The sequence below is a fragment of the Papio anubis genome, chromosome 12, assembly GCF_008728515.1.
Source record: "Papio anubis isolate 15944 chromosome 12, Panubis1.0, whole genome shotgun sequence".
Classification (NCBI taxonomy): Eukaryota; Metazoa; Chordata; class Mammalia; order Primates; family Cercopithecidae; genus Papio; species Papio anubis.
Window position 1 is genome coordinate 62,294,210 of NC_044987.1, and position 27,064 is coordinate 62,321,273.

The 27,064-nt window shown below is 46.7% G+C and overlaps 1 protein-coding gene across 6 annotated transcripts; it reads right to left on the reverse strand.

The window, feature by feature from the left end:
- Positions 1 to 512: 512 nt before the first annotated feature.
- On the reverse strand, positions 513 to 25,015 carry FOLR3 (folate receptor gamma). Of its 6 annotated transcripts, XR_004177454.1 has the most exons (8): positions 24,885 to 25,015; positions 24,533 to 24,706; positions 21,215 to 21,403; positions 20,882 to 21,017; positions 20,676 to 20,776; positions 5,558 to 5,933; positions 5,270 to 5,406; positions 4,718 to 5,119 (listed from the first exon to the last, which is right to left on the reverse strand). XR_004177454.1 is itself a non-coding variant. In XM_031653215.1 (7 exons), exons 2-7 carry the CDS (start codon positions 24,698 to 24,700, stop codon positions 17,449 to 17,451), a joined length of 726 nt encoding a protein of 241 aa, XP_031509075.1. In that variant the 5' UTR covers positions 24,701 to 24,706; positions 24,885 to 25,015; the 3' UTR covers positions 15,909 to 17,448. The 6 variants fall into 6 exon arrangements, 3 of the variants coding, with proteins under 3 accessions (XP_031509075.1, XP_003910408.1, XP_009185112.1); XR_004177455.1 differs by lacking the exon at positions 4,718 to 5,119 and adding an exon at positions 513 to 1,546 and having other exon boundaries at positions 5,270 to 5,933; XR_004177453.1 differs by having other exon boundaries at positions 5,270 to 5,933.
- Positions 25,016 to 27,064: the final 2,049 nt, after the last annotated feature.

Consider the following 27,064-nt stretch of genomic DNA (forward strand, 5'->3'; position numbering starts at 1 on the left):
TTGGAGGTTGCAGTGAGCTGAGATTGTGCCACTGCACTCCAGCCTGGCAACAGAGCAAGACTCTGTCTCAAAAAAACCCAAAAAAACAAAAAAGGCACAGTGCGTGCAGGTGAGCATGGCTAATTCCTGCTGATCAAGCCAAGCCTCCCATTTCATGGACGAAAGTCATGCTAGTATCTGCGGCATAAATGAGGTCTAGGGAACTCCAAGACTACTGACTGTAGTGGGGATAGAGACATAGGTAAGAATGGATAATTCCTATTATCTCTCTCTTTTTTTTTTTTCCCCCAAGACGGAGTCTTACTCTGTTGCCCATACTGGAGTGCAGTGGTGTGATCTTGGTTCACTGCAACCTCCACCTCCCGGGTCCAAGTGATTCTCTTGCCTCAGCCTCCCGAGTAGCTGGGACTACCGGCCTGCGCCACTACACCCAGCTAATTTTTGTATTTTCAGTAAAGATGGGGTTTCACCATGTTGGCCAGGCTGGTCTCAAACCCCTGACCTTGTGATCTGTCCACCTCAGCCTCCCAATGTGCTGGAATTACAGGTGTGAGCCACTGTACCTGGCTGATAATTCCTATTCTCCAGGCACTCCCTGCTTCATGGGTGCAAGCCGATGTGGCACCCATGGCGGCACCTGCCAAAGTCACCAGGACTCAGGGATGCAAGGACAGAAGAGGGAAAGAGGACGCTCTTCCTTCTCTCCCTCTTTCTAGCAGATACCCCTGGTATCTGCTAGAAAGAGATAGGAGTCAGGGATGCCTTCTCCCCTCTTTCTAGATGGGTAGCCATTCATCTTCACTGTGTACCCCTTTTGAATGCATCCTGAGCCCCTGGGACTCCTTTAAAAAGCACCTTTTTTTTCCCCTTTCTTCACTGTCCTCTCTTCACTAATAGGTAATTGTGTCTCCGTACTATAGGACACTCCCCTCAGATGCATCCTTCTAACTGGAAGGAGTTAATTTCCCAAACCTTCAGCTGGTTGGCTTAGGATTAGGCTCAGGCAAGGGAACCCAAAAGCCTGACATGCTGGCAAAAGCATAAAGTTTTTTTTTTTTTACCAGTCGGGCTTTTGGCTTCCCTCTCCCTGTGCAAACTGGTAAAAGGCCTTGGGATTTTAAGCTGTCCTTACCCTCCCTTGTTTCGTTTTAATACGTGTTTTCTAATAACCTGCTTTTTCTCTTCTTGCCTTCAGGCCATCAAACTCCAAATGGTCATGCAACCGGAGCCTCAGACGATGGCCCCTTCGGCCAGGAACCCTTAGATAGGCTTCTGAGGGAGCTCCGACTGCCATTTCCCAGAACACCGGCCCTTCTCAGCAGGAGGCAATTTAGATCAGTCTTCATTCTTACCCTTATCCTTTTTCTAACAGCAGTTAGATGTACTTCTTGAGAGCTGGGAATGAGACAGCCAAGTGTAAAGGTGTCCCCATAGAACCTCTGACAAACTCACACGCTGGGAGGAATGTGCACTGGGGTGGAGCCTCAGGAAGTTCCTGCAGAGGAGCCTGGCCCCTCCTCTTCCAGGGTGGAATCTGGGATTCAATCTGCGAGGTGGGAAGTGTGTATTAGCAAGACTCTCACTCTGCTGAGGGTCCCTATTTCCCCCCCCTTTTTTTTTTTTGCCCAATAAATTCCATTTTTCTCACCCTTCAAAGTGTCTGCAAGCCTAATGTTTCATGGCCGGGTGACAAGGACCCCGTCTTTAGCTGAACCCAGGAGAAACTCCTACAACATTACTATCCAGCAATTTCTCTCTTTTTTTTTTTTTTTTTTTTTGAGACAGAGTCTCACTCTGTCAACCCAGGCTGGACTGCAGTGGTACAGTCATAGCCCACTGCAGCCTCTACCTCCTGAGCTGAAGAGATCCTCCTGTCTCAGCCTCCTGCATAGCTGGGACTACAGGCACGGACCACCACACCTGACTAATTTTTTGTATTTTTTTTTGTAGAGACAGGGTTTCACCATGTTGCCCAGACTGTTCTAGAATCCTGGGCTCAAGTGATCCACCTGCCATAGCCTCCCAAAGTGCTGAAATTACAGGTATAAGCCACCATGCTTGGCTTCCAACCAATATTTTAAAGTTCATGATGGGAATGGAGTTTGTCTCAGATAATAGATTTTTATGGAGCCACATGCCAAATTCCTTAGAATACTTTCCCTCACAAACACACCCCACAGAAACTCAGAATCATACCCTCAATTTTCATCCCCCCTCATGCCCATTTACAATTAATCCCTGTTCTCACTTCTAGCCCCAGGCAGCTACTACCCTACTTTCTGCCTTTATAAATTTGTCTTTCCTGCACATTTCATGTAAGTGAAATCAACCACATGAAGCCTCTTAGGTCTGGCTTCTTTCACTTAGCATAATGTTTTTGAGGCTCATCCACGACATAGCAAGTGTCATCATGATTCATTGCTGCACAGTCTTCTACTGTATGGATTCACCACATTTTGTCTATTCATTCACCAGTTGCTAAAAATTTAGGTTATTGCCAGCTTGGGGCTATTATGTATAGTGATACATAATATGATACATCATACTTACATGCATAAATGATGCATCATATTTACATACATATTCATATTTAAGTTTTGTTATGCTTGTTTTCATTTCTCCTGAGCAGACACCTGGGAGTGGAATTTTGGGTTGTATGGCAGTTTTACATTTAACTTTTAGAGAAACTGCCACACTGTTTTCCAAAGGGCTCTGCCATTTTACGTCCCCACCAGCACCGTGTGAGGGTTCCCATTTCTCCACATCCTTGCCGACACTTGTTATTGCCTGTCTTATTATTATTGCCATTCTAGTAGGTATAAAATGGTATATCACTGTGGTTTTAGTTTCCATTTTTCTAATGATTAATAATGTTGAGCATCTTTTCGTGTAACTATTCATAATTTGTGTATCGTCTTTAATGAAATATTTGTTCATTTCTTTTGCCCATTATTTGATTGGGTTGTCTGCCTTCTTATTACTGAGTTGTAAGTGTTCTTTGTGTTTTATGGATAGGGATCCTTTATCAGATATGTTTTGCAAATATTTCCCTCCAGTCTGTTGCTTGTCTTTTAATTTTCTTAAGGGTGTCTTTTAAAGTGCAAGAGTTTTGAATTTTGTGTTAATGTCCGATTATTAGCTTTTGCATTGATCAACTATGCTTTTGGTTCAAAAAAAAGAAATCAGTGGTCTGGCAGAGGTGTTTCACGCCTGTAATCCCAGCACTTTAGGAGGTCAAGGTAGGTGAATGAATCACTTGAGTGCAGCAGTTCAAGACCCATCTTGAACCTGGGCAACATGGCAAAACCCATCTCTACAAAAAAATACAAAAAATTTGCCCAGCATGGTGGCATGTGCTTGTAGTCCCAGCTACTTGGGAGGCTAAGGTTGGGGGATCATTTGATCCCAGGAGGTCAAGACTGCAGTGAGCCATGATTGTGCCACTGCACTCCAGCCTGAGCAACAGAAGGAGACCCTGTCTCAAAAAATAAAAATAATAAATAATAATAAATTGAAACAAATGAAGGGCAAAAAGGGCATCAATTGGCCTTGTTTACAAGACTAGCCAGGGCGGTCATTGGTGGATTGCTCCACTTTTCATATTGATGTAGTTACTTGTATATGTATAGAGAGTTGGTCCTCCTTCTTACTAGGATCTAACCAAAAAATTAAATTTGTAACTATGACCATGCCAGAAACAGAAACTAACGAGAAAATAACAAAGCCTTTTTAGTCATCATTAGGTCTGTTGCAAACCTTGTGATTCTCCTCTCCTTCCAAGTATGTGATAGGATTATGTTTTCCTGGCTTTCTTGAATTTAGGCATGCTCATGACTTGATTTGGCCACAGAAACAAGTGATGGGTGGAAATTTGAAGAGCCTTATGGAATTTGCCAAGTTCTCTCTTCCTGCTTCATGGAAGATGGAGCCTCCATCAGCATGGGTACTTGAGTGAGAAGCAGAACCCACTGGCTGCTAATGTAGTCCAGGAATGAGAAATGAACAGAATCCCCCCTGACAACCCACATTCAACATTGTAGCTTGAGCAAGAAATGAACATGACTTGTGGCCAGACACAGTGACTCATGCCTGTAATCCCAGAATTTTGGGAGGATCACTCCAGCCCAGGAGTTTGAGACAAACCTAGGTAAAATAGTGAGACCCTGTCTCTACTATTATATATATAAAATACATGTCTTATATTTATTAGTTGAGTGTGGAGGCTCACACCTATATTGTCAGCTACTCAGAAGGCTGAGGTAGGAGGATTGTTTGAGTCCAGTAGTTTGAGACCAGCCTGGACAACACTGCAAGACATCCTCTCTACAAAAAATTGAAAAATTAGCCAGGTGTGGTGGCACATGCTTGTAGTTCCAAGTATTTGGGAGGCCGAGGTGGGAGGATCACTTGAGCCCAGGAGGCAGATGTTGCAGTGAGCTGAGATCATGCCGCTGCATTCCAACCTGGGTGAGCGAGTGAGACCCTGTCTCAAAAAAAGAAAAACGCCTGAGCTTGGCTCTAGATTGGAGCTATAGGGAAAAATAAAATTGAGAGCTATGAATGTTTCCTGCCTTAGAAGAATACTTAAGTATCAGGCTAGTTCATAGCAAGCATCAGAGCTGAGAACTAACCCAGTCTAACTAGCTTCAATCAATGAGAATTGGGAAACAAAACAGCCACATTCCCATTCATACCTGAATAATTCTCAAGACACATGTGCGGTGTCTGGTTTATTCAAAGTGGCTGTCAGAGACAAGACCATAGAGCAGGAACCAAATAGTTGGGAGCTGTGGGGCTAAACAGGGCAGGGATGACCAAGTGTCAGAAGGTAAAAGGAGTCAGCTGAGCCGCCAGAGCAGCGTTAGGGCCAGGCTGAGCAGGAGAGGTCAGGCTGCCCAGGGCCCAGCCCCACTCATGGCTGCAGCATAGAACCTCACCACCTCCTCAGTGAGGTTGCCCTGGGCCGGGTCAAACCATATCCAGATGCAGCGGCTGCTCCCTTGGTTGTAGTTGCTGACCGTGTAGGAGTGACTCCAGATTTCACTGCACAGAGCAGTGGGTGTGAGGAAATAGAAATGGAAAGGTAGTCAGGCAGCTGCCACCTGGCACTTGTTAGACCCTGGAGGGAAGAGGAAAGACCTTTAGCCACTGGGCCCAAAAGCGTCTCTGATTCTGTCAGCCCTACGAACCCAAAATGTCACAAACCTGTTCCACACCCACGCACCTTCACTTCCAAATCCCTCCTTTCCTGCCGCACCCCAGCCCTTACCTGAGTCCCCAGTTCCAGCCTTTGTGCCAGTTGCTCTTGCAGGTGTAGGAGGTGTGACAGTCTTCCCACCATTGCTCACAGTTCTCTTTGCACAGGGGCACATTCAGTACCTGCTCTTTGAGCCAGCTCTGATCCACCTGGGAGATTTTGGTAGAAAAGAAGGTCTCAGGCTCAAGAATCCCAGCAACCCAGCCCTGAATAGAACTGGAGCTGGGATCGCAGCCTGCAGAGATGCTTGGAAAATTCAGCTCCTCTGCTAGCTCTTGGGTGCCAGGAAGCCATGAGTACCTGCTGGATCCAGGGCCCCAAGTTTGGGGGGCACTCATAAAGGCAGGTGTCCTGGATGAAGTGCCATTTGCAGGCAGGTACCACCTCTCCACAGTGGTTCCAGTTGAATCCACATAGATGGGAAATATTCTTATGGGCTTCCTCGGTGGTGCTAGTGAAGCCTAGGCATTCTTCCTCCAGATACTACACTGGATGCGGGAAGACACAGGACTAAGTCCACAGTCAGCACAGCCAGAATATTCCACACGCAGCCTCTCCCCTTTCAATCCTCAATCCCCAACCCAGTGGAAGTCATCCAGGAAGGTCCTTGCTGTTGGTAAACTCGTTGTGGGAGAGGTTTGTCAGAGACTCAGGGAGCCCAGAAGACAGCTCCTGTCTGGAGGTGCAGTCATTACAAAATTCATTAATTCAACTTTTTTTTTTTTTGAGACGGAGTCTCGCTCTGTCGCCCAGGCTGGAGTGCAGTGGCCGGATCTCAACTCACTGCAAGCTCCGCCTCCCGGGTTTACGCCATTCTCCTGCCTCAGCCTCCCGAGTAGCTGGGACTACAGGCGCCTGCCACCTCGCCCGGCTAAGTTTTTTGAATTTTTAGTAGAGACGGGGTTTCACTGTGTTAGCCAGTATGGTCTCGATCTCCTGACCTCATGATCCGCCCGTCTCGGCCTCCCAAAGTGCTGGGATTACAGGCTTGAGCCATAATTCAACTTTTATGGAGATCCTACATACTCTCACCCAGGCACTTTTCTAGAAACTGGGGTTACAAAAATAAGCACCTCAACGGATCACTGCTTTTGAAAACAATTAGGGGAGAAGGATGGGGACTTGCAGTGTTATAGCGTGATCAGATTAGGCCTCATTGATGTCAATGAAAAGAGTCAAGCTCTGTAAAATGTTTGAAGAGATTTATTCTGAGCCAAATATGAGTAACCATGGCCCATGACACAGCCCTCAGGAGGTCTTGAGAACATGTGCCCAAGGTGGTCTGGGGTGCAGCTTGGTTTCATACATTTTAGGGAGGCATGAGACATCAATCAAATGCATTTAAGAAATACATCGGCTGGGCGCAGTGGCTCACGCCCAGCACTTTGGGAGGCCAAGGCAGGCTGATATTGAGGTCAGGAGTTCGAGACCAGCCTGGCCAACATAGTGAAACCCTGTCTCTACTAAAAATACAAAAAATTAGCTGGGCGTGGTGGCAGGCGCCTGTAATCCTAGCTACTCGGGAGGCTGAGGTAGGAGAATCGCTTGAACCCAGGAGGCAGAGGTTGCTGCGAGCCGAGATCATACCACCACACTCCAGCACGGGCAGCAGAGGGAGACTCCACGTAAAAATAAATAAATAGGCTGGGCGCGGTGGCTCAAGCCTGTAATCCCAGCACTTGGGAGGCCGAGACGGGCGGGTCACGAGGTCAGGAGATCGAGACCATCCTAGCTAACACGGTGAAACCCCATCTCTACTAAAAATAAATAAATAAATAAAAATCAAAATCAATCAATCAATCAATCAATCATTGGTTTGGTCCAGGAAGGCGGGACAATTCAAAGTGGGGTGGCAGAGTTTTCAGGCTCTAGGTAAATTTAAACATTTTATGGTTGACAGTTGGTTGAGTTTGTCGAAAGACCTGGGATTGATAGAAAAGAAACGTTCAGGTTGAGAAAAAAAGATTGTGGAGACCAAGGTTCTTTTGAAGTCTTACAGTAGTTGCCGTTAGAGACAATAGATGACAAGTGTTTCCTATTCACATCTGTAAAAGGTGCTACACTTTTAATTAATCTCTTTACAATTGGAAGGGCCTGGAAGAAAAAGATGTAGTTATGTTAACAGAGATTCCTTTTTTTTTTTTTTTTTTTTTTTTTTTGAGACAGAGTCTCGCTTAGTCGCCCAGGCTGGAGTGCAGTGGCCAGATCTCGGCTCACTGCAAGCTCCGCCTCCCGGGTTCACGTCATTCTCCTGCCTCAGCCTCCCGAGTAGCTGGGACTACAGGCGCCCGCCGCCTCGCCCGGCTAATTTTTTGCATTTTTAGAGACGGGGTTTCACTGTGTTAGCCAGGATGGTCTCGATCTCCTGACCTCGTGATCCGCCCGCCTCGGCCTCCCAAAGTGCTGGGATTACAGGTGTGAGCCACCGCGCCCGGCCTAACAGAGATTCTTTACACATGAAAATTTTCCCCCACAAAGGACAGTTGCAGGGCCATTTCAAGACATGGCAAAGAAACATGTTTTGAGGTAAAAATATTAAAATATTTTGCTTTTCTTCCTTGTCTCATCATGTTATTCCAGAGTCAGGTTGGAAAGTAAGTCACGATATATAGGGTTAAATAAAACCCATCTGATGAGAATTTATGATTTGTAGGGCATGACTCCCCAGACCCCATAGATAGGGTTTTTGGCAAGTTAAAAAAAATCATTGGGTTTAGTCCTCACTGAGGTGATAATGATTTGGAAGTGAGAAAGTAAGTTAAATTGTAACCCCAGAAGAGTTCTAAATTACATAAATACTCAATACATACTTACTGAACAAATGAAATCCCACAGCCTAGAATTTGGTATAAAGTTTGAGAAAAGAAAAATAGCTCAGAGCAGTCTCATGATGTGAGACATGCCCAATTTATCAGGCCCAGAAAGGCATGAGTACGGAACTTCAGTCACATCCTCCCCACCCATGCCCAGAGACAATTGTTTCAAGGTGTTTTGTCCCTGACTACCTGCCTCATCCATTATCTGTTCCTGGAATTTGTGATATAAGAACAATGTATAGCCAATCAATTGCTTATGTTATCTTATTTTAAATTATTGATAAACAACTTAGGAACTATTCCATTTCCTTAAAAACTCACTTGTAACTGCTGTGAATCGAAGTGTATATTCAGGACAATTTGAATCTATGCTCCTTTGTGGCTATCCTCAAGCTTTCTGGACCTCATTACTTAAGGCTGACAAGCTAAATATTAAAATGTGCACTTAAAAAAAATATAAAAGCCCAGGCACAGTGGTTCACACCTATAATCCCAGTACTTTGGAGGCCAAGGCAGGAGGATCACTTGAGTGCAGGAGTTTGAGGTCAACTGGGACAACATAGTGAGACCTCATGTCTAAAAAGAGATAAAAATTAAAAAAATAAAAAATAAAAGAATAAGTTAAAGTCAGAGCTGCTTGAGGTATATGGGTTATTTACCTCTTGTTAGTCTGCACTTGGCAGCTGCAGGCTCACTGATTCAAAACAAGTGCAAGCAGGGCGGTGACTGCTATCTGCTAATGGAGTCAAAATGAATATTTATATATTGAAATACATATTACAAATTACTTTTCCTCTGTTTCTTCTTTAGTTATATATGAATATTGATTTTTAAAATAACTGTTTAGCTAAGTTCAGGATATTAAAGGGGTTGTAGCCAAATAATTGTTTTAGGGACACCTCATGTCCAATGGGGTTGAGAGACACAGCCCAAAGGTTTGCTAGATGCATGAACCAAGATGCTTCAGGTGAGGTGTGGTGGCTCACATTTGTAATCCCAGCACTTTGGGAGGCCAAGGTGGGAGGATCCCTTGAGCCCAGGAGTTGGAGACCAGCCTGGGCAACATAGCAAGACCTCTCTCAAAGAAAAAAAAAAAATGCTTCACACCCAGCCTCATAACTGAGAGACTCTCCCTTCTTGAGCTGTTTAGGGCTGGCAGAAAAGAAGCCACTATGCACAGTATGCAGTTTCTTCTTTTAGATCTTTGGAGGAGTCATTCCCAGTCTAAATCCCTAAATCAAGCAACCCCAGGATGGGTCTCTCCAACTTCATTTCCCAGGCTCTCCTCTGGGCCTGCTTCCTTATTTGTGTAATGCGGAAACTCAACAACCAAGAGGGTGAGCTGTTGACATTGTACCGACATTTGACACATAGTATCTGTGAAATAAGTAGCCACACATATTAATGCAAACTGAAGGGCTCCTCTGGTGGGTCTGTCAGAGGTGTTTCAACCAAAGCAATTCCATCTTGAATAGGGTCTGGGTAAAATGAGGCTGAGACCTACTGGGCTGCATTCCTAGGAGGTGTGGCATTCCAAGTGACAGGATGAGCTAGGAGGTGAGCACAAGATAACAGGTCACAAAGACCTTGCTCATAAAACAGCATGTGGTAAAGAAGCCAGCCCAAACCCACCAAAACCAAGATGGTGACCAAAGTGTAGCATGTATTAGCATGCTAAAAGACACTCCACCAGTGCTGTGATTACAGAAGCCACAGCAACATCAGGAAGTTACCTAAATGGTCTAAAAAGGAGAGGAACCCTCAGTTACGGGACTTGGCCACTGCTTCCTTTGAAAGCTCATTAATCATCCACCCCTTGTTTAGCATATAATCAAGAAGTAACAACAAGCATCCTTAGTGGAGCAGCTCAAGTCACTGCCCTGCCTATAGAGTAGCCATTCTGTATTCCTTTACCTTCTTAATAAGCTTGCTTTCACTTTACTCTATGGACTCACCCCGAATTCTTTCTTGTGTGAGATCCAAGAACCTTCTCTTGGGGTCTGGATCTGGATCGCTTTCTGGTAACATCTTCCTGTCGAACCCTAAGGAGACACCCAACCCGAAGGAAATAGACTACAGCACCAATGGTCTATCTTTGGGTAAGTGGCGGGGTACCCAGGTAAAGGATGGTATTGGGTTAGAGGCTCAACTTAGGGGAGTTAAAGTCTCTCCTAAGACAGAGTGGGTTAAAGGCCCCTCTTAATAGAAGGCAAAGACACTTGACTGAACTTGGGTTTGAGGCCCAACTCAGGAGTATTAGCGTCCCTTCTAAGATTTAGGGGGTTAAAAGCCCCTCTCAGAGTAAATTTCCTCTTGGCTAAGAATGGATTTAGCACCATGGGATATTAATTACTATTCTCTTTGGATTAATCTACCTTTCACTCTTTGCTGATGCCTATGGGTGACAGAATTGTGCATGTACAGGATCTTGGGACATGAGAGCTTTTTGATCCCCAAACGGGGACACTTAAGAGCTGAGGCAACTCCTGGAAAAGATCCCTTCTTAACCAACGAGCGGTTGCCTGAACTTTTGATTCAGTGTCGCTGGGATAGGTGGGTCTTTCTCTGGCCTTCCTGAGCTCTTCACTTTCCCCACCCTACCACAGGAAAGTTTTGGTTAATGAGAAAAAAGACTTCTGAAGCTAGCCTTAAGCTGTAACGAATCTGGGTGTGCTTTGTGTGTCTTTCTATATTGTTCTGCCATAAAGAGGGGTACCTTAGGATAGAATGCAGGCCTACTGTTACCGGGGGTCCTTGCTCCTAGAGCTCCCAAGATGGCAGCAAGCCTCTTGTTCTCTCACCTGGGGTTCTTGGCCTCACTGATTCCAAGGAATGGAATCTTGGGCCATGCAGTGAGTGTTATAACTCTATTATTGGCCGTGGGTCGCAGAAGAGAACCGTGGAACCCAGCAACTAGCGTTCAGCTCGATCAGGACGAACCCAGGCACTTAACTATGTAGGAACAATGGCAAGCCTTTAGCCCAATCCAGAGTGGCAATGGGTGCCTCACTGGATCAGGAGCACAGTGCACACCCTGCCAGATCTGGAGGGGTGGAAGTCAGCGAGGGGTCTGCGACGGCGGCAAACAGCAGTGATGGACGGCAAGTGAAAGCTCAGCTCAAGCCGTAACAAACATGTACCAGAAGAGTGTGCAGTTGCAAGATTTAATAGAGTGAAAACAGAGCTCCCATACAAAGGGAGGGGACCCAAAGAGGGTAGCCGTTGCCAGCTCAAATACCTGGTTTTATATCCTGATTATTGTCCCTCCCACTGTGCTCTCTCCTGTTTTTGCCTAATTAACATTTTAGTGAGCTCTCTTTACTACCTGATTGGTTGGGTGTAAGCTAAATTGCAAGCCCCATGTTTAAAGGTGGATGCAGTCACCTTCCCAGCTAGGCTTAGGGATTCTTAGTAGGCCTAGGAAATCGAGCTAGTCCTGTCTCTCACTACAACACCTGTAAGCCCGCTGTTCAAAATGGCCGAGTAAACTGATCAGTTATAAACTTTGCTGAAGGTCCCTGAAAAGCTTGATGAAATTTGTCTTTCTTTTTTTTTTTTTTTTTTTTTTTTTTTGAGACGGAGTCTAGCTCTGTCGCCCAGGCTGGAGTGCAGTGGCCAGATCTCGGCCCACTGCAAGCTCCGCCTCCCGGGTCCACGCCATTCTCCTGCCTCAGCCTCCGAGTAGCTGGGACTACAGGCGCCCGCCACCGCAGAGACGGGGTTTCATCCTGTTAGCCAGGATGGTCTGGATCTCCTGACCTCGTGATCCGCCCGTCTCGGCCTCCCAAAGTGCTGGGATTACAGGCTTGAGCCACCGCGCCCGGCCTGAAATTTGTCTTTCGTCTTGTTTTATGTCCTTGGGAGCTTCACCTTGTAACCATGTGGCGATACTTTCTCTTTGTTTCTACCATCCAGCAGACAGGAGTTTGGAGTCCATGCCATTGTTAGTCCTAAAAATTATCTTGATTAGATAAAAGCCTTTGCAAGCTCAAAGTTGGTGACTCTGTCTCCTTCTGGGAAGAGCAATGGAGACTGCCCAGAGCTGTAGTTCAGTAGCAAAGACTTTGTCTTTTCACAATGGCAGCCCAGGCTCAGGGTTCAATTCCCAACTTAGGGAATGAGTCCTTTCTAGTTTGATATCTGTCAAATATCTGTTGATTTTCTTTCCCTCCACAAACTGTCGTGAATTTTTTTTCTCTGAGTACCTGGGAGTTTGTCTTTGGTAAAGTTCAGAAGCCAGAAATATTGGTAGTTTGGCATGGCTGAAGTCGGGTAATAAGAGATATTAAAGGATTTTTATTTTTAAGAGCGCTATGGTTAAAAGAGTCAGCTTAATTAAAATAGGATATTCAAACTCTAACAGCGTGGGACTCCACAGGAAAAACAGGAGGTGCCAGAGACATCATTTTGGAAAAAAAAAAACAACACCCTGTTTTCCTCTTGGAACCCCAGGAATTGAAAGTTGACGAATTCCTCTCACAATGTAAGGCTCTGTTCTGTTTTGCATTGCAGTATCCGATGTTTTTGACTTTTGGTGGTATCAGAAACTACATCGTATTATGAGAGAGCTTTGGTGTGTAATAACTAGGTAGGAAATATACTTTAAGGAATGGCCAATGGAAATTATGGGTGAATACTTAGCTCTTTGCACATTTAGATTAGAGAAGCATGCTCTTGGCCACTTCAAAGGTATGGAAATACCCTCTTATCTCCCACTGAGAGATAAGACTTCCAGGAAAGATGGGCTGATTTCCCCTTTTTGGCGGGGCGGGGGGAGTTGATCCAGGATCTGGTATAAAATGGGACCCTTATTTTGGGGGATCTGTCTTGCCTTCCAGTTTGCCTGCTTGTTAGGCTGTAGAAACTGCATGCTTTCCTGACCTTGTTACCCCAAGGACTCCACCCTAAAGTCAGTAATGCAGTTAAGAAACTTGCAAACGATGGCCTGTTGTGGTGGCTCGCGCCTGTAATCCCAGCACTTTGGGAGGCCAAGGCAGGCGGATCACGAGGTCAGGAGATCGAGACCATCCTGGCTAACACGGTGAAACCCCGTCTCCACTAAAAATGCAAAAAATTAGCCAGACGTGGTGGCAGGAGCCTGTAGTCCCAGCTACCCGGCAGGCTGAGGCAAGAGAATGACGTGAACCCGGGAGGCGGAGCTTGCAGTGAGCCGAGATCACGCCATCTCACTCCAGCCAGGGCGACAGAGCAATACTCTGTCTCAGAAAAAAAAAAAAGAGAAAATGGCAAATTAAAAAAATAGAGACAAGGTCTCACTATGTTGCCCAGGCTGGTCTTGAACTCCTAGGCTCAAGCAATCCTCTTGCCTTGGCCCCCCAAAGTGCTAGAATTGCAGGCATTGAGCCACCCTACCCAGCTGAGACTTAACATTAAAATGCAGACTTAGGCTGTACACATCAAAAGGTGAAATACAGGACACAAAAGCACTTTGTGTGCAGCCTCTGTAAATCGGCCAGAACCAGCCCATGGTTAACAGGAACTGACCAGGAAGGATAACTTTGTGAGCTGGTCAGCTGTCATGTCAAATCATGAAAAGAGAGTGAAGTCTGGCCATGGCATCAGGCAGTTGAAGCTGAAATCAGCAGAGGAGTCTTCCATACTCTGTTTTCCAGGACAGGATTCCGCTTAACTCTTAGGAAAAAAGCCTGGTAACAGTAAGGAAGAGGGTATACTGAGGTGTGACCAGCCTCCTGTCTTATCATAGCCAGGAAACTTAGATTTTAAAGTTTTTCTGGGTTCTCCTTGGCCAGGAGGGGTTTGTTCAGTCAGTTCAGGGGTCTTTGGATTTTCTTTTTATTCCACATTTCTTCCTTTTAGCCAAGATCTGCCATAGTCAGCATCAATGGCCAAATTGTTTGTACCATGTCATTGCCAGGACGGTGGGGCTACCTGCTCCAGGTCCATCCAGTCCCTTCGTGGGACCCTTGTGGCCAAGAGACTTATAGCCAATTGAACATCTTGGCCAGACAGGAATAGAGGTGGGCAGGTACTCATCAACCCCTAAGGTCTATCAAGCAACATAAGGGCCAAAAGGTAGGGCTATTAGTTTAACTTGTCTGTAAGTTATATGGATTAAGCCAGCATAATTCTGGTTTAGCAGCAGACTTACAGCAGTTGGTTATACATATTATAAAGTTATTTATTTATTTATATTTATTTTTTAGACAGAGTATCCCTCTGTTGCCCAGGCTGGAGTGCAGTGGCATGATCTCGGCTCACTGCAACCTCCGCCTCCTGGCTAATTTTTGTATTTTTAGTAGAGACAGGGCTTTGCCATGTTGGCCAGGCTGGTCTTGAACTCCTGATCTCAAGTGATCTACCCCCATGGGCCTCCGAAAGTGCTGGGATTACAGGCTTGAGCCCCCACGCCTGTCCTATATTACGAGTAATTTAAATGTTATGAAGAAAAGTTTGATGGAGACTATAATTATAACAAAGACTTCAATAGCATCTTTTTTTTTTTTTTTTTTTTTTTTTTTGTGAGATGGAGTCTCACTCTGTCATCCAGGCTGGAGTGCAGTGGCATGATCTCGGTTCACTGCAATCTCTGCCTAGTGGGTTCTCCTGCCTCAGCCTCCCAGGTAGCTGGGATTACAGGCGCCCGCCACCACACCCAGCTAATTTTTTGTATTTTTCAGTAGAGATGGGGTTTCACCATGTTGGCCAGGCTGGTCACAAACTTCTGACCTCAGGTGACCCACCCGCTTCGGCCTCCCAGAGTGTTGAGATTACAGGCGTGAGCTGCCACGCCCAGCTTTCAACAGCATCTTGAAAGGAATTTCTGTTTGGTAGAAAGCCAACTAAACAGATCATTGATAGGATCAGTAGTTTTATTTCTTGTAATCATTTAGCTTGTTTGGAAATTCTTTCTATATGAGTTTCTGTTCTTTTTGTTTTTGTTTTGCTTTGTTTTGTTTTGTTTTTGAGACAGAGTCTTGCTCTATCAGTTTGGAATGCAATTGCGTAATCTAGGCTAACTACAACTTATGCCTCCCAGGCCCAAGTGATCCTCTTGCCTTCGCCTCCCAAACAGCTGGGATTACAGGCATGTGCCACCATGCCTCGTTAATTTTTGTAGTTTTTGTAGAGACAGGGTCTCACCTTGTTGCTCAGGTGGGCCTGAGCTCAAGTGATCCTCTGGCCCCAGCCTCCCAAAGTGCTGGGATTACAGGTATGAGCCACTGTGCCCAGCCCTATATGAGTTTCTACTTCACCTGAAGTGTCAATGTAAGTGCAATAGGTGTTATGAGCCACTGCACAGACTTTTCTTTGTTTGACTAAAAGAAAATCTGAAGCAATTAAATACTTGAGCCAGGTAATTCAATTTGTTGGGCTGTAATTCTTTGTGCAGTGTCTCCAGCTACATGTCCAATAGTGGCAGGTAGGTTTGAATATGCTGGTCAGGTTTTGAATTAGACTCCTTCAGTTTTGAATTAGTCTCATTTAAGGAGGTTATCTGAGACGCCTGACTGTGTTTAGAGCTCTCATAATACCACTTAAAAATGGTCTCCCATGGGAGGATTCCTTGACTCCAGGAATTTGAGACCAGCTTGGGGAACATGGTGAACCCCATCTCTATAAAAAATTTAAAAATGAAAATAAAGAAATTAGCAGGGTGTGGTGGTACATGCCTGTAGTCCCAGTTACTTGAGAGGCAGAGATGGGAGGATGGTTGAGCCCGGGAGGTCGAGGCTGCAGTGAGCCGTGATCGTGCCACTCCACTCCACTCCCCATGACAGAGTGAGACTCTGTCTCAAAAAAAAAAAAAAAAAAAAAAAAAAAAAAAAAAGGCCTCCCATTGCGTCTGAGAGGTCCTGAACCCTACTGTGCATGCAAATAAACTAATTTAGGCATGTCAAATGTTCTGTCAAAAGTTCTCCATTTTGGCCTATAAATCTTTATATTGTTCCAAATTAGCTTTTTTCCAGGATCCAAAATATCCACAAGACTTTTTCTTATAATTCTGAAACATGTAGGTTCCTGATGGCAGCTGGTCTGGGACTGTCTCCTTAGAATCTAGGTTCCCCAGAAGAGCATAAGACATTCCTTCGTGTGCCACTAGAGGGCAAGCATCCTCACCAAACCTGATAGGCCAGATGAGTCAGGCTGAACTGCCCCCAACCTCCCCAACTAGAAACCTGGGGCCAAAAAAGATGGCCTTTGCAGGGTCTGGATGGAGGGAATCAGGGTGAAAAAATGAAGTCCTCGAGATCTCAATTCAAAAGTGGGAGATCTTAGATCGGGGAGAGCTTACGAACCTTCCTCCAAAAGCTGACAGGGAAACAACTGAGCTGTCAATGGCTCTGCCTGGCACCAGTGCATTCACTCACGCTGGGGGGAACCTGAGCTGCTCCATGGATCCTACTCTTGTCTTCAGTTATGTTGGCTTACAATCACAAGATCTGTACATTTGGAAGGGAGAGCTTTATTTCTTTTGTCGGGTTGCAACCTACAAGCTAGGAATTGAAGTGAGGGTAGGACAGGGGTTTTACACTAAATGAGTTGGCTAAACATACATATTTAATAAGTTTTAAGATGATTTCTGAATATTCATGAGAGTTGCACACATGTGTACCAAAAAACATGTTAAATATGTCCCATATTCTCTTCGTGGTGGAGACATTAAAATGTGGTCGAATTAGGCTCTATATGTCAAAAGGTGAAACACAGGACCCAAAGAACTTTGTGTGCTGCCTCTGCAAACCAGCCAGAACTGGTCCATGGTGGAGAGTCATTGATCAGCCAGGAATGTTTTGTAAGTTGATCAGCTGTCATGTTAAAATCGGGAAAGGGAAAGGAGTCTGGCAGTTGGTTGAAGTTGAAATCAGTGAAGGAGTCTCCTGTTCTTGGTTTTCCAGGGCTGGTTTCTATTTAGGTCTTGGGAAAGAAGCCTGGTAACGGTTCATGAGGAAGCAAGTGTACTGAGGTACGAGTGACTTATCATCATGGCCAGGAAACTTAGATTTTAAAGTTTTTCTGAGGTCTCTTTGGCCAAGAGGTGTCCATTCAGTTGTTTGGAGGGCTGAGGATTGTATTTGTATTTCCCAGAGGGTTGAGTCCTCTGAAGACCCCAGCAGGTAGAGGCCTCTGGAACCCTCAGGCCTCTTTCCTTCTTTGTACCCCAGTGCTGATTGGAGAAGGGCAGGCAGGTGTCTAGGAACACCTGAACATGGGAGCTCCTCTACATGGAGCTCCTGCCCTCTCATCCTCTGCCCCTGGCCTGGGGGCTGATCGTGAACTGAACTTTATGCCCCCTCCACTGCAGAAGTGAGACCTGCCCCCTGAGCCAGGCCCGCGGGCCATGAGGGCTTCAGAATAATACCAGCAAGTAGAAGGTTGGGTTGGAGGTTAAGTTCAGTTCCTCTGGTAAGTCCTCACCATTTGTGGAGTCTCAGAGCCCTGCTCTGAAGGAGGTGGTGTTCCTATCTGGAGTCTGGGTGCTAGGACCAGCAGGGAGGGGCAGTCAGGCAGTCAGCTTGGACCAGTCCAGACAGTATCTGCCTGAGCTGGACGCTTAATACCACAAGGTTAACCATTGGCATTCCTTCTAACCCCAACCCAAAGATTGCCCTAGGACCAGGCAGATAACAGGAAGGTGTTTGACTCACCGAGGTGGAGACTCTGGGCTTCAGGAAGCAGGAGAGGGGCCTCAGACTGGGGAGGAGAGAACCCTGAGTTCTTCCCTGAGTGCCAGCCTATCACACATGCAATCTCACATCACTCATCTTCCCAGCTGCAGGAACTACTGATCTCAGTCTGATTCTAAGCCTGACTTCTTGCACCTAGCAGTTGCAGGAGAGAAGCTTTGTGAGGGGCCCACAGGGCACCGTCCTAAGGAATGCAGATCCAGTGTTTCTTCTTTGGCCTTAACTGCTGCCCACTCCCCTCATAACTCCTATCTCAGCCACCCTGGAATTCTGCTTGCACTTCTATTACCTCTAAGCCTTTGCACTTGCTGAGACCTGTCCATGGAATGCCATTCCCCGTGCTGTTTTGTGCTTGGCAAACATTATTCCTTTGGAAGCCTTCCCTGACCTCTTTGGGCTTCAGCAGAACAACACCACACTCTGTGCTTCCCTCTGTGAAAGCCTCATCTCCTTGTTCTAAGAGTCACTGGTTCTCAGAACTGTCTGTCCCCGCCAGACCTTGCAAGGAACTCAATTCCCTTCCTGTCAGCTGAGACCAGCATGGGCCAGTGGACAGGATGCTCAGAAGGACTTGTTGACTGACAGAATGGATGCAGCGATTCCTTAACTTACTGAGCACATTCTCGGTGCCAGGCACTGACCCAGACCCTGGGGATGTAGCTTAAAATGACATAGACAAAACCCTGCTTTCAGGAGAGTATGTTTTGTTAGGGAAAAGGCAGACAACAAACACAGTAGACAAAAATCTGCACAAGGACACAGAATAATGTGATGAGAAATCAGCTGAGTGGCTTTGTTAGGTTGAGTGGTAAGAAGTCATTTTTGGGGGGAATTGTAGGTTGTGATCTAAGTGGCCACAAAGTGCTAGACTGCAGAGGATTAAAGAACGTTTCAGGCATGCAGAGAAAGAGTTGCTGGAGCAAAGACCCCCAACATGAGAAGTGTGACTGAAGCTCATTTGTGGGGGTGGTGTGGGAGAGATTTGGCTTGAGGGCTCAGAGGAGGGGCACAGTCTTCTGTGCTATTTTGAAGAAGTTGGGTTTTTACAGTTGATACCACTGAAAAGTACTGAAGGGTTGGTGAAAGAGCTGTAACATAGTAAGACATGTTTAGCTTTTGTTTTCCCTCTTTAAAAAAAGGTCCATCAGGTACTAGAACATGTCGGTGGAAGTGTGCTGATGAATAGAGTATCTCTAGTTCTCCAGTCTCTCCCTACAACATGTTTGCTAGTTACAAAGGGGAAAGTGTAGTGGAGAAATGTGGCAGACACGATCTCAACCAAAAGATCAAAGTTAACGTCACCAGGAATAGGCAAACCCTTCACCACGTGCCTCCCGTTATGATGCACGGGACAACCATGTAGGGTATTCGTGCCCAAAATGCATAACCTCAATGAATCATGAGGAAACAGACAAACCCAAATGGAGGAGTATTCTACCAAATAACTGGCTTGTGGCTTTCAGCAATGTCAAGATCATAAAAGAACCCCATTCCTTCCAATGCCCGTCAGTAGGAGACTGAATTCAGTGTGATGTATACACAGAATGGATTATTACCCAGTAATTTAACATCTCAGTAGGTCAACATGGAAAGATCTCAGAACAATGGCAGATGAAAACTGCACTGAGCTGCCCTTTCCCCACCTGTAAGATGAGTAGAAAGTCAAAGTTTGATGGCATAGTGGGTTGACAGGGTTGTGGAGAAACAGGCAGTCTCTCTCTCTCTTTTTTTTTTTTGAAACAGGTTCTTGCCCTGTCACCTGGGCTGGAGTGCAGTGGCATGATCATAGCTTACTGTAACCTCAACCTGCTGGGGCTCAAACTATTCTCTCACCTCAGCCTCCCTAGTAGTTGGGACTACAGGTGCACACCACCATGCCCAGCTGATTTTTTTAGTTTTTTGTGGAGATGCGGTTTCACCATGTTGCCCAGGCTGATCTTGAACTCCTGGGTTCAAGAGATTCTCCTGCCTCAGCATCTCAAAGTGCTGAGATCACAGGCATGAGCCATCACACCCAATGGAGAAAGAGGCACTCTCATACTTTGCTGGTGGGGGAGCCACATTGATACAACCTCCATAAAGTTGTAACTCTCAAAATTATATGTACTCTTGACCCAATAATCTTTTCTGGAATTTAAATGTAACATTCCACTAGGTAAAAGATTGTTAATTGCAACATTAGTGTCATTGTTTTTTAAAAAAGCAGGTCAGGCACAGTGACTCATGCCTATAATCCCAGCACTCTGGAATGCCAAGGAGGGAGTATTGTCTGGGCCCAGGAGTTCAAGACCAGCCTAGGCAACACAGCAAGATTCCTGTCTCAAATAAGTAAAGAAATAAATAGATAGAAACAAGGTAAAGGTTCATCACTGAGATCCTCCTCCCCACCAATATCTCCATCCAGCCCGTATCTAGTGAGAGAAGGGAAAAGAAACTCTCTTCCCAACTTGAATCCCAATAACTCATCAGCTAACTCTGACCTTCTTCCCTCTATCTGTGTCTTTCTCCATGTGTAGTGCTGGTGGGATGAGCTTGGCATGAGGGGGAAGCCAGTGCAGGGATAAGAGACCCAAACTAAGGGATCAGATACCTGGATTCTAGCTCAACCTCCACACCCTGCTTCCCAGTGAACATCAGGCTAGTTCCAGCCCGATTTGGGGCCTGTCAATGGAAAAGATGAAGCAATGTGTCCCTCCAACCCACTCGTCCCCAGATTACAAGACACAAGACACATGTGGATTTGTCTAGTAGAATAGGTTGTCGGAAGAACCCCAGAGGACCCTTCTTGGATCAGGAACCAATAATCCCATGGGACGGGGCCCCAGCATTCATGGTCGCAGCATAGAACTTGGCCACCTCCTCATTGGCGTTGCCCTGGGCTGAGTCAAACCACATCTGGATGCAGCGGCCGCTCCCTCCACTGTAGTTACTGACCTTGAAGGAGTGGCTCCAGAGGCCTTCACAAAGGGCGGCTGGAGTGGGGAAGTAGGACTCAAAGGTGCGGCAGAGGGCCCGGGCCGGACACTCATTAATCCCTGAGGGAGGAGAACATAAGACCCTGAGCTTCTGGGCCAGACTGCACCCCTCCCAACCCTAAAGCCCCACTCCCACTCCTCATCTCGTCTCCTCCCGGCCCTCACCTGAGGTCCAATTCCAGCCTTTGTGCCAGTTGCTTTTGCAGGTGTAGGAGGTGCGACAGTCCTCCCACCATCGCTCACAGTCCTCTTTGCACAGGGGCACATTCAGGATGCGCTCTTTGCGCCAGCTCTGGTTGACCTGAGTGGGGAGGAGACGGAACGCTCCTGTCAGCCACATATCTCAGCAGCTTTATCCTCGAAGGGGACCAGAGCTGTGGGAGGGGGCAGGGCATCCACCACCCTCAGACCCGAATTCCTGGACCAAGCCCTCCCTGCAAGTGGCTGGCAGGCTCTGCCCTCTGCTGAGGCTCATGTTTATGGGAATGGCACGCATACCTGCCAGATCCAGGGCCCCAGGTTGGGTGAGCACTCATAGAGACAGGCGTCCTGGATAAAGTGGCGCTTGCAGGCGGGCTCCATCTTACCACAGTGGTCCCAGTTAAAGTTGTACAGGCGGGAGGTGTCCTTGTGCAGCTCCTGGCTGGTGTTGGCCGTGCAGCAGGCATTCTTCTTCCAGGGACTGCACTGGGTGGGGAAGACACAGGACTAAATCTCTCCCCACCACAGCCATCTTCTCCATATTCTGGCTCCTCTGCCCCAGGTAGGTCATCCAGAGGAACACTTCCTGGGGAGGGCCCTTGAAGAGGGTCCTTGAGGAGCCCCCACCTGGGGACAGAGGCAGTTACAGTATTGGTGCTTTTCCTTCGATTTATTCATTTATTTATTTATTCGAGACAGGATCTTGCTCTGTTGACCAGGCTGGAGTGCAGTGGTGTGACCATAGCTCACTGCAGCCTCAACATCCTGGGCTCAAATAATCCTCCCACCTCAGCCTCCCAAGGAGCTGGGATTCAGGCACATGCCACTATGCCTGGCTAATATAAAATATTTTTGTAGAGGTGGGGTGTCACTATGTTGCCTAGGCTGGTGTCAAACTCCTTGGCTCATGTCAGCTTCCAAAAATACTAAGATTATAGGCGTGAGCCACCATGCTGACTTAATTTTGGCTTTTAAGAGAGGGTAATACAGGGGATATAGGAGATGAGGTGGAGCCACTGTCTGGAAGAGTAATTACTAGTAGTACAGCTCTTAACGGTTTAAAAAGTTATTTCATGTTATTAAACTAACTTATTTTTGAGACAGAGTTTCGCTCTTGTTGCCCAGGCTGGAGTGCAGTGGCATGATCTTGGCTCACTGCAACTTCCACTTCCCAGGTTCAAGCAATTCTCCTGCCTCAGCCTCCCAAGTAGCTGGGATTACAGGCACGCATCACCATGCCCAGCTAATATTGTATTTTTAGTAGAGACGGGGTTTCACCATGTTTGCCAGGTTGGTCTCGAACTCATGACCTCAGGTGATCCACCCGCCTTGGCCTCCCAAAGTGCTGGGATTACAGGCATGAGCCACCACGTCTGGTCTATTTCATGTTATTCAGCTTATTTATATTATTCATTTTGCATCCAGCCAATATTAACTGAGTGCTTATTATACATCAGGCACTGTGCTAGGTCCTAGGAACACCCCAGTGAACAAAGCAAGTAACATCTCTACCCTCAGGGAGGGTATGGTTTTAGTGGGTGGGTGGGCTGTATATAGAAGGGAGACAAAGAACACTCAGGCATAGAACACCGTAGGTGCAAAGTCCCCAAGGCTTTTGCGCTTTATTCTCTCAACGACCCAGTATGAATCCTTACCCCCATTTTTTTTTTTTTTGTTTTGTTTTGTTTTTGAGACAGAGTCTTGCTCTGTGCCCCAGGCTGGAGTGCAGTGGCGTGATCTCAGCTCACTGCAAGCTCTGCCCCCCGGGGTTCATGCCATTCTCCTGCCTCAGCCTCCCGAGTAGCTGGGACTACAGGCGCCTGCCACCACACCCGGCTAGTTTTTTTGTATTTTTTTAGTAGAGACGGGGTTTCACCGTGTTAGCCAGGATGGTCTCGATCTCCTGACCTTGTGATCCGCCCGCCTCGGCCTCCCAAAGTGCTGGGATTACAGGCTTGAGCCACCGCGCCCGGCCCCATTTTTACAGAGTTTAAGTAAGCTATACCCAGGGTAAATAGTGAAGTTAAGATTTAAGGAGGCGGGCAGATCACCTGAGGTTAGGAGTTCGAGACCAGCCTGACCAACATAGAGAAGCCCTGTCTCTACTAAAAATACCCAAAAAATTAGCTGGGCACAGTAGCAGTCGCCTGTAATCTCAGCTACTCAGGAGGCAGAGGCAGGAGAATCACTTGAACCCAGGAGGCAGAGGTTGCAGTGAGCCAAGATCATGCCATTGCACTCCAGCCTGGGCAACAACAGTGAAACTCCATCTCAAAAAAAAAAAAAAAATTTTTTTTTTAACTGAGGGCAGGGAGGAGAAGAACCTGGCCCAGGTTGTGTGGTGGGTGGAGATCAAGGGGCTGGTCTGGCTCTCCCAGGGTCTGGAGGTCCAGGTGGGGAGACTCTAGATAGATCCTGAGAGTGGTGCAGAATGGAGGAGCTGTAGCCTGCATGTGGGTCTGAACCTAGATTTGACTAAATGTGGAAAAGGCCATCCTAGAAAGGTAAATACAAGGCAGGTAAGATAAGCAGAAATGGTGGAGGTTTCTCTTTGGAAATCACTCTAGGTCAGGACTCAGAAAACCTGAGAAACCATGAATCAATTGCTTAAATTTTCTGGGATGAACCCTCGCACCTAAGGTCAAGTGATGGCAGAGGCGTGACAGGTCTGAGCACCCAGGAGAAACAGTAAAGAAATCCATGGGAGTCGAGCCAGATCTACCCATCTCCCACACCCTGGCCCACGCCCAGTGCGGGCTGACACAGAACATGCTTTCCTGCCGGCCTGACTTCACACTTGCTTTTCCTTGGATGTCCCAAATCCTGGTCTTCCTGCAAGACCCTTGCACATCATGGGTCTTGGGGTTTGGCAGACATGGGTCTTGCCTGTCAGGGTCAAGGGTTGCTGCCTCCAAAAGAGTTACTGAGTACAATGAGAAGAACTCCATTGCTATAGTAGGGGCTCAACAAATATCATCACTCTCATATAGCTCATGGCCTTGAGCATGATAGTCATCTGTCTCTCTCAAAGGTCTACATCCACACCATTTCCTGGCAAGGAGGATGTGCTCTAGAATGTTCTGAAAAGCAAATGAAGTGGTGGGCACAGAGTTTCCGTTTCAGTTTTGGTGGATGAAAGAGGTCAGGAGATGGATGGTGGTGATGGTTGCACAACCACATAAGCATACTTAATACCACTGAACCATACAGTTAAAAATGGCTCAAATGGAAAATGTATGTTATGTATTTGGGTGTTTTTTTTTTTAATCCCGATTTAAAAATAAGCAAATGGAATGTTGGGAATGACTCAGATGTCATGGGGCTTTCAGACTGTCCTCTCTTCGCTTTAACCCACAGATTGTGTCTCTGCCACAGTCTCTCCCTGCGCTCTGGGAATGTGAACCCTTGTAGGGAGCAGGCCAGGAGACCAGAATAATAAAATATAGGCACTCTCCTGAGCCTGAAGTTCAAATTGGAGCTCATATTCCCCAAGCTGCCTCAGTGGCCTCACCTGTGGCAGCGGCACCCTGGGTTCTGAGGACACTGGACCTGCCATTGCTCATGCCGTCACCCTCTGACCTGTGTGCATGCTGTCCTCCACCAGGCTGCCCTCACCTGGCCATACAGTTCGTCCTCGGGACTGGGCTGTGCCTTGTGGTGCTTGGCGTTCATGCAGACATTGAGCAGGTCCGTCCTGGCCCGCGCACTCCTGGGCTGGGCACTCCCCGAAGCGGTCACCAAAGCCAGAAGCAGCAGCTGCATCATCTGCCAGGCCATGTCCATCTATTCCTGCCAGAGAGCCACAGTCAGAGGTGGACAAGGCCTGAGGGAGGGGTAGCAGCCACGAGAGTGTGTACTGTCCCCTTCCCAGGCCCAGATCTCTGCCGTCCCCACCCCGCATCCACCACAGGGCAGCTGAGCCAAGACACGCGCTGCCTGTAGAGGTGAGAGGGAGCCCTTCCCTGACCTGGAGGCAGGACCCCTCCTCCTGCTTCCCACCAACAGCACTCTAGGTTCAGGCTCTGGCACCAGCTTGCTCTGTGATCACTTAGGGAACCACCGCCCTTATGGACTTCCCCTCTTGGATTTCTCCAGTGTTTTATGCAATTCTTTTCAAATTTGCACAAGGAGGAAACACAGGTGGTGGCCTGCTGATGCAAGAGTGAGACTCTAGACAGCCTCAGGCTTCTGCTTCCTCAGCCCGTCCTCTTACCCCAGGGCAGCTGAGGTTTAGATGCCCAGGGAAGCTGAGATGGGGACAGCAAAGGCCATGGAGCTGTCAGCTATTGTTCCTGGTCCCAGAGCAGATGCTGTGGGAGGCAAAGGGATGGGGGCAATCACACCTCACCACTCACCCCTCCTGGGTCTTGGGAAATTACCCAGGCAGAAGCAGGCTCAGAGGTTGGGGAAGGCCAACAGGTCAGTGGCAAGTGGAGGAGGGGGCTGAGCAAGAACAGATGGTGGTTGGTCAGTGGAGGCAAAGACAGCAGAGAGCCCAGCCTCTCAGGAGATGGGGAGGTGCTATCTTGCCTCCCATCTCTCATCCCCACTTTTCCCTCTGTCCTGTTGCAGGGCCTTACCTCTGTTCTCAGCCCACCTGGGAAGGTGGAGTCTCTCCCACCTCCCCACCTACTTTATAACCCCATCCTGCCTGCTTGGTTAGACCCTCTGTTAGGGAAGGTGCACAAGGCTTTGTCTAGGAGACAACTCAATTGTCTTTCAATAAGGACCCAGTTAAATTATGGTACATCTACCCCGTGGAATTTAATGTGGTAACAAAGAAAGAGAAAGCTCCTGATGTACAAATATGGAAAAACCTCCAAGCGCATTGTTAAGTGGAAAAAGAAAGGTGCAGAAAAATGCTATGCAAAAAAAAAAAAAATTCTGTGTAAAAAAGCAGTAAGAATGTCTGTGTTGACTGGGTGTGGTGGCTCACGCCTGTAATCCCAGCACTTTGGGAGACCGAGGCAGGCGGATCTTTTTTTTTTTTTTTTTTTTTTTGAGACAGAGTCTCGATCTGTTGCCCAGGCTGGAGTGCAGTGGTGTGATCTCCGCTCACTGCAAGCAGCAGGTGGATCATTTGAGGTCAGGAGTTCGACATCAGCCTGGTCAATATGGTAAAACCCCATCTCTACTAAAAATACAAAAATTAGCTGAGTGTGGTGTCACACGCCTCTAATCCCAGCTACTCAGGAGGCTGAGATGGGAGAATCACTTGAACCTGGGAGGAGTTTGCAGTGAGCCAAGATCACACCACTGCACTCCAGCCTGGATAACAGAACATGACTCTGTCATTAGAAAAAAAAAAGAATATCTGTGTTTGCAGGTGAAAATTCTGTGGCAAGGTGTGAAAAGAAATTAATAACTTGGTCACCTGGCAGAAGAGAACAGGATTAGGCATGAGACTTTTGTCTGTAAACCTTTCCACATTGTTTTGATTTTTGGACCCTGTGAATATAAATCTTATTTAAATATATATAGGTATGTGTGCATACATACATAAATATACCAAGTATGAAGTGAAAATACTAAGACACAGAATGACTTCTCTGACTTGATAATATTTATGTAAATTTTGATAACACTAGAATGTGTACAACGGTACATTTAAGTTAAGGATGCTATTCATGTGCTTGCAAAAGTATGAACATGAAGCCACCAAGGGTTCTGGTCCCTGGACATACGTCCAGTAAATTCGATGCACTTACACCACATGTATCCCATTTCTGTGCACAAATGGTAGCATACTGTTCTGTACTTTGCTTTTTTGGGTAGTTTCACTATAAATTTATTCTTTTGACAAAAAAACAAAAACTTCATGAACTCAAGTTATCCACAATTGCACACTTGAGTATTACTGTACATCTGATATTAGATACACAGTAATACTCAATAACTAAAGTTATTTCTTTATGCTTCATAGGGTCCCAACTTAAAACTCTTTCATTAGCCAATATAAAAAAAGTTAGCTGGCTGGGTGTGGTGCCTTATGCCTGTAATCCCAGCGTTTTGGGAAGCCAAGGTGGATGGATCGCTTGATCCCAGGAGTTCAAGACCACCTGGGCAACAGAGGGAGACCTCATCTGCACACAAAAATACAAAAATTAGCCAGGTGTGGTGATACAAGCCTGTAGTTTTAGCCATTTG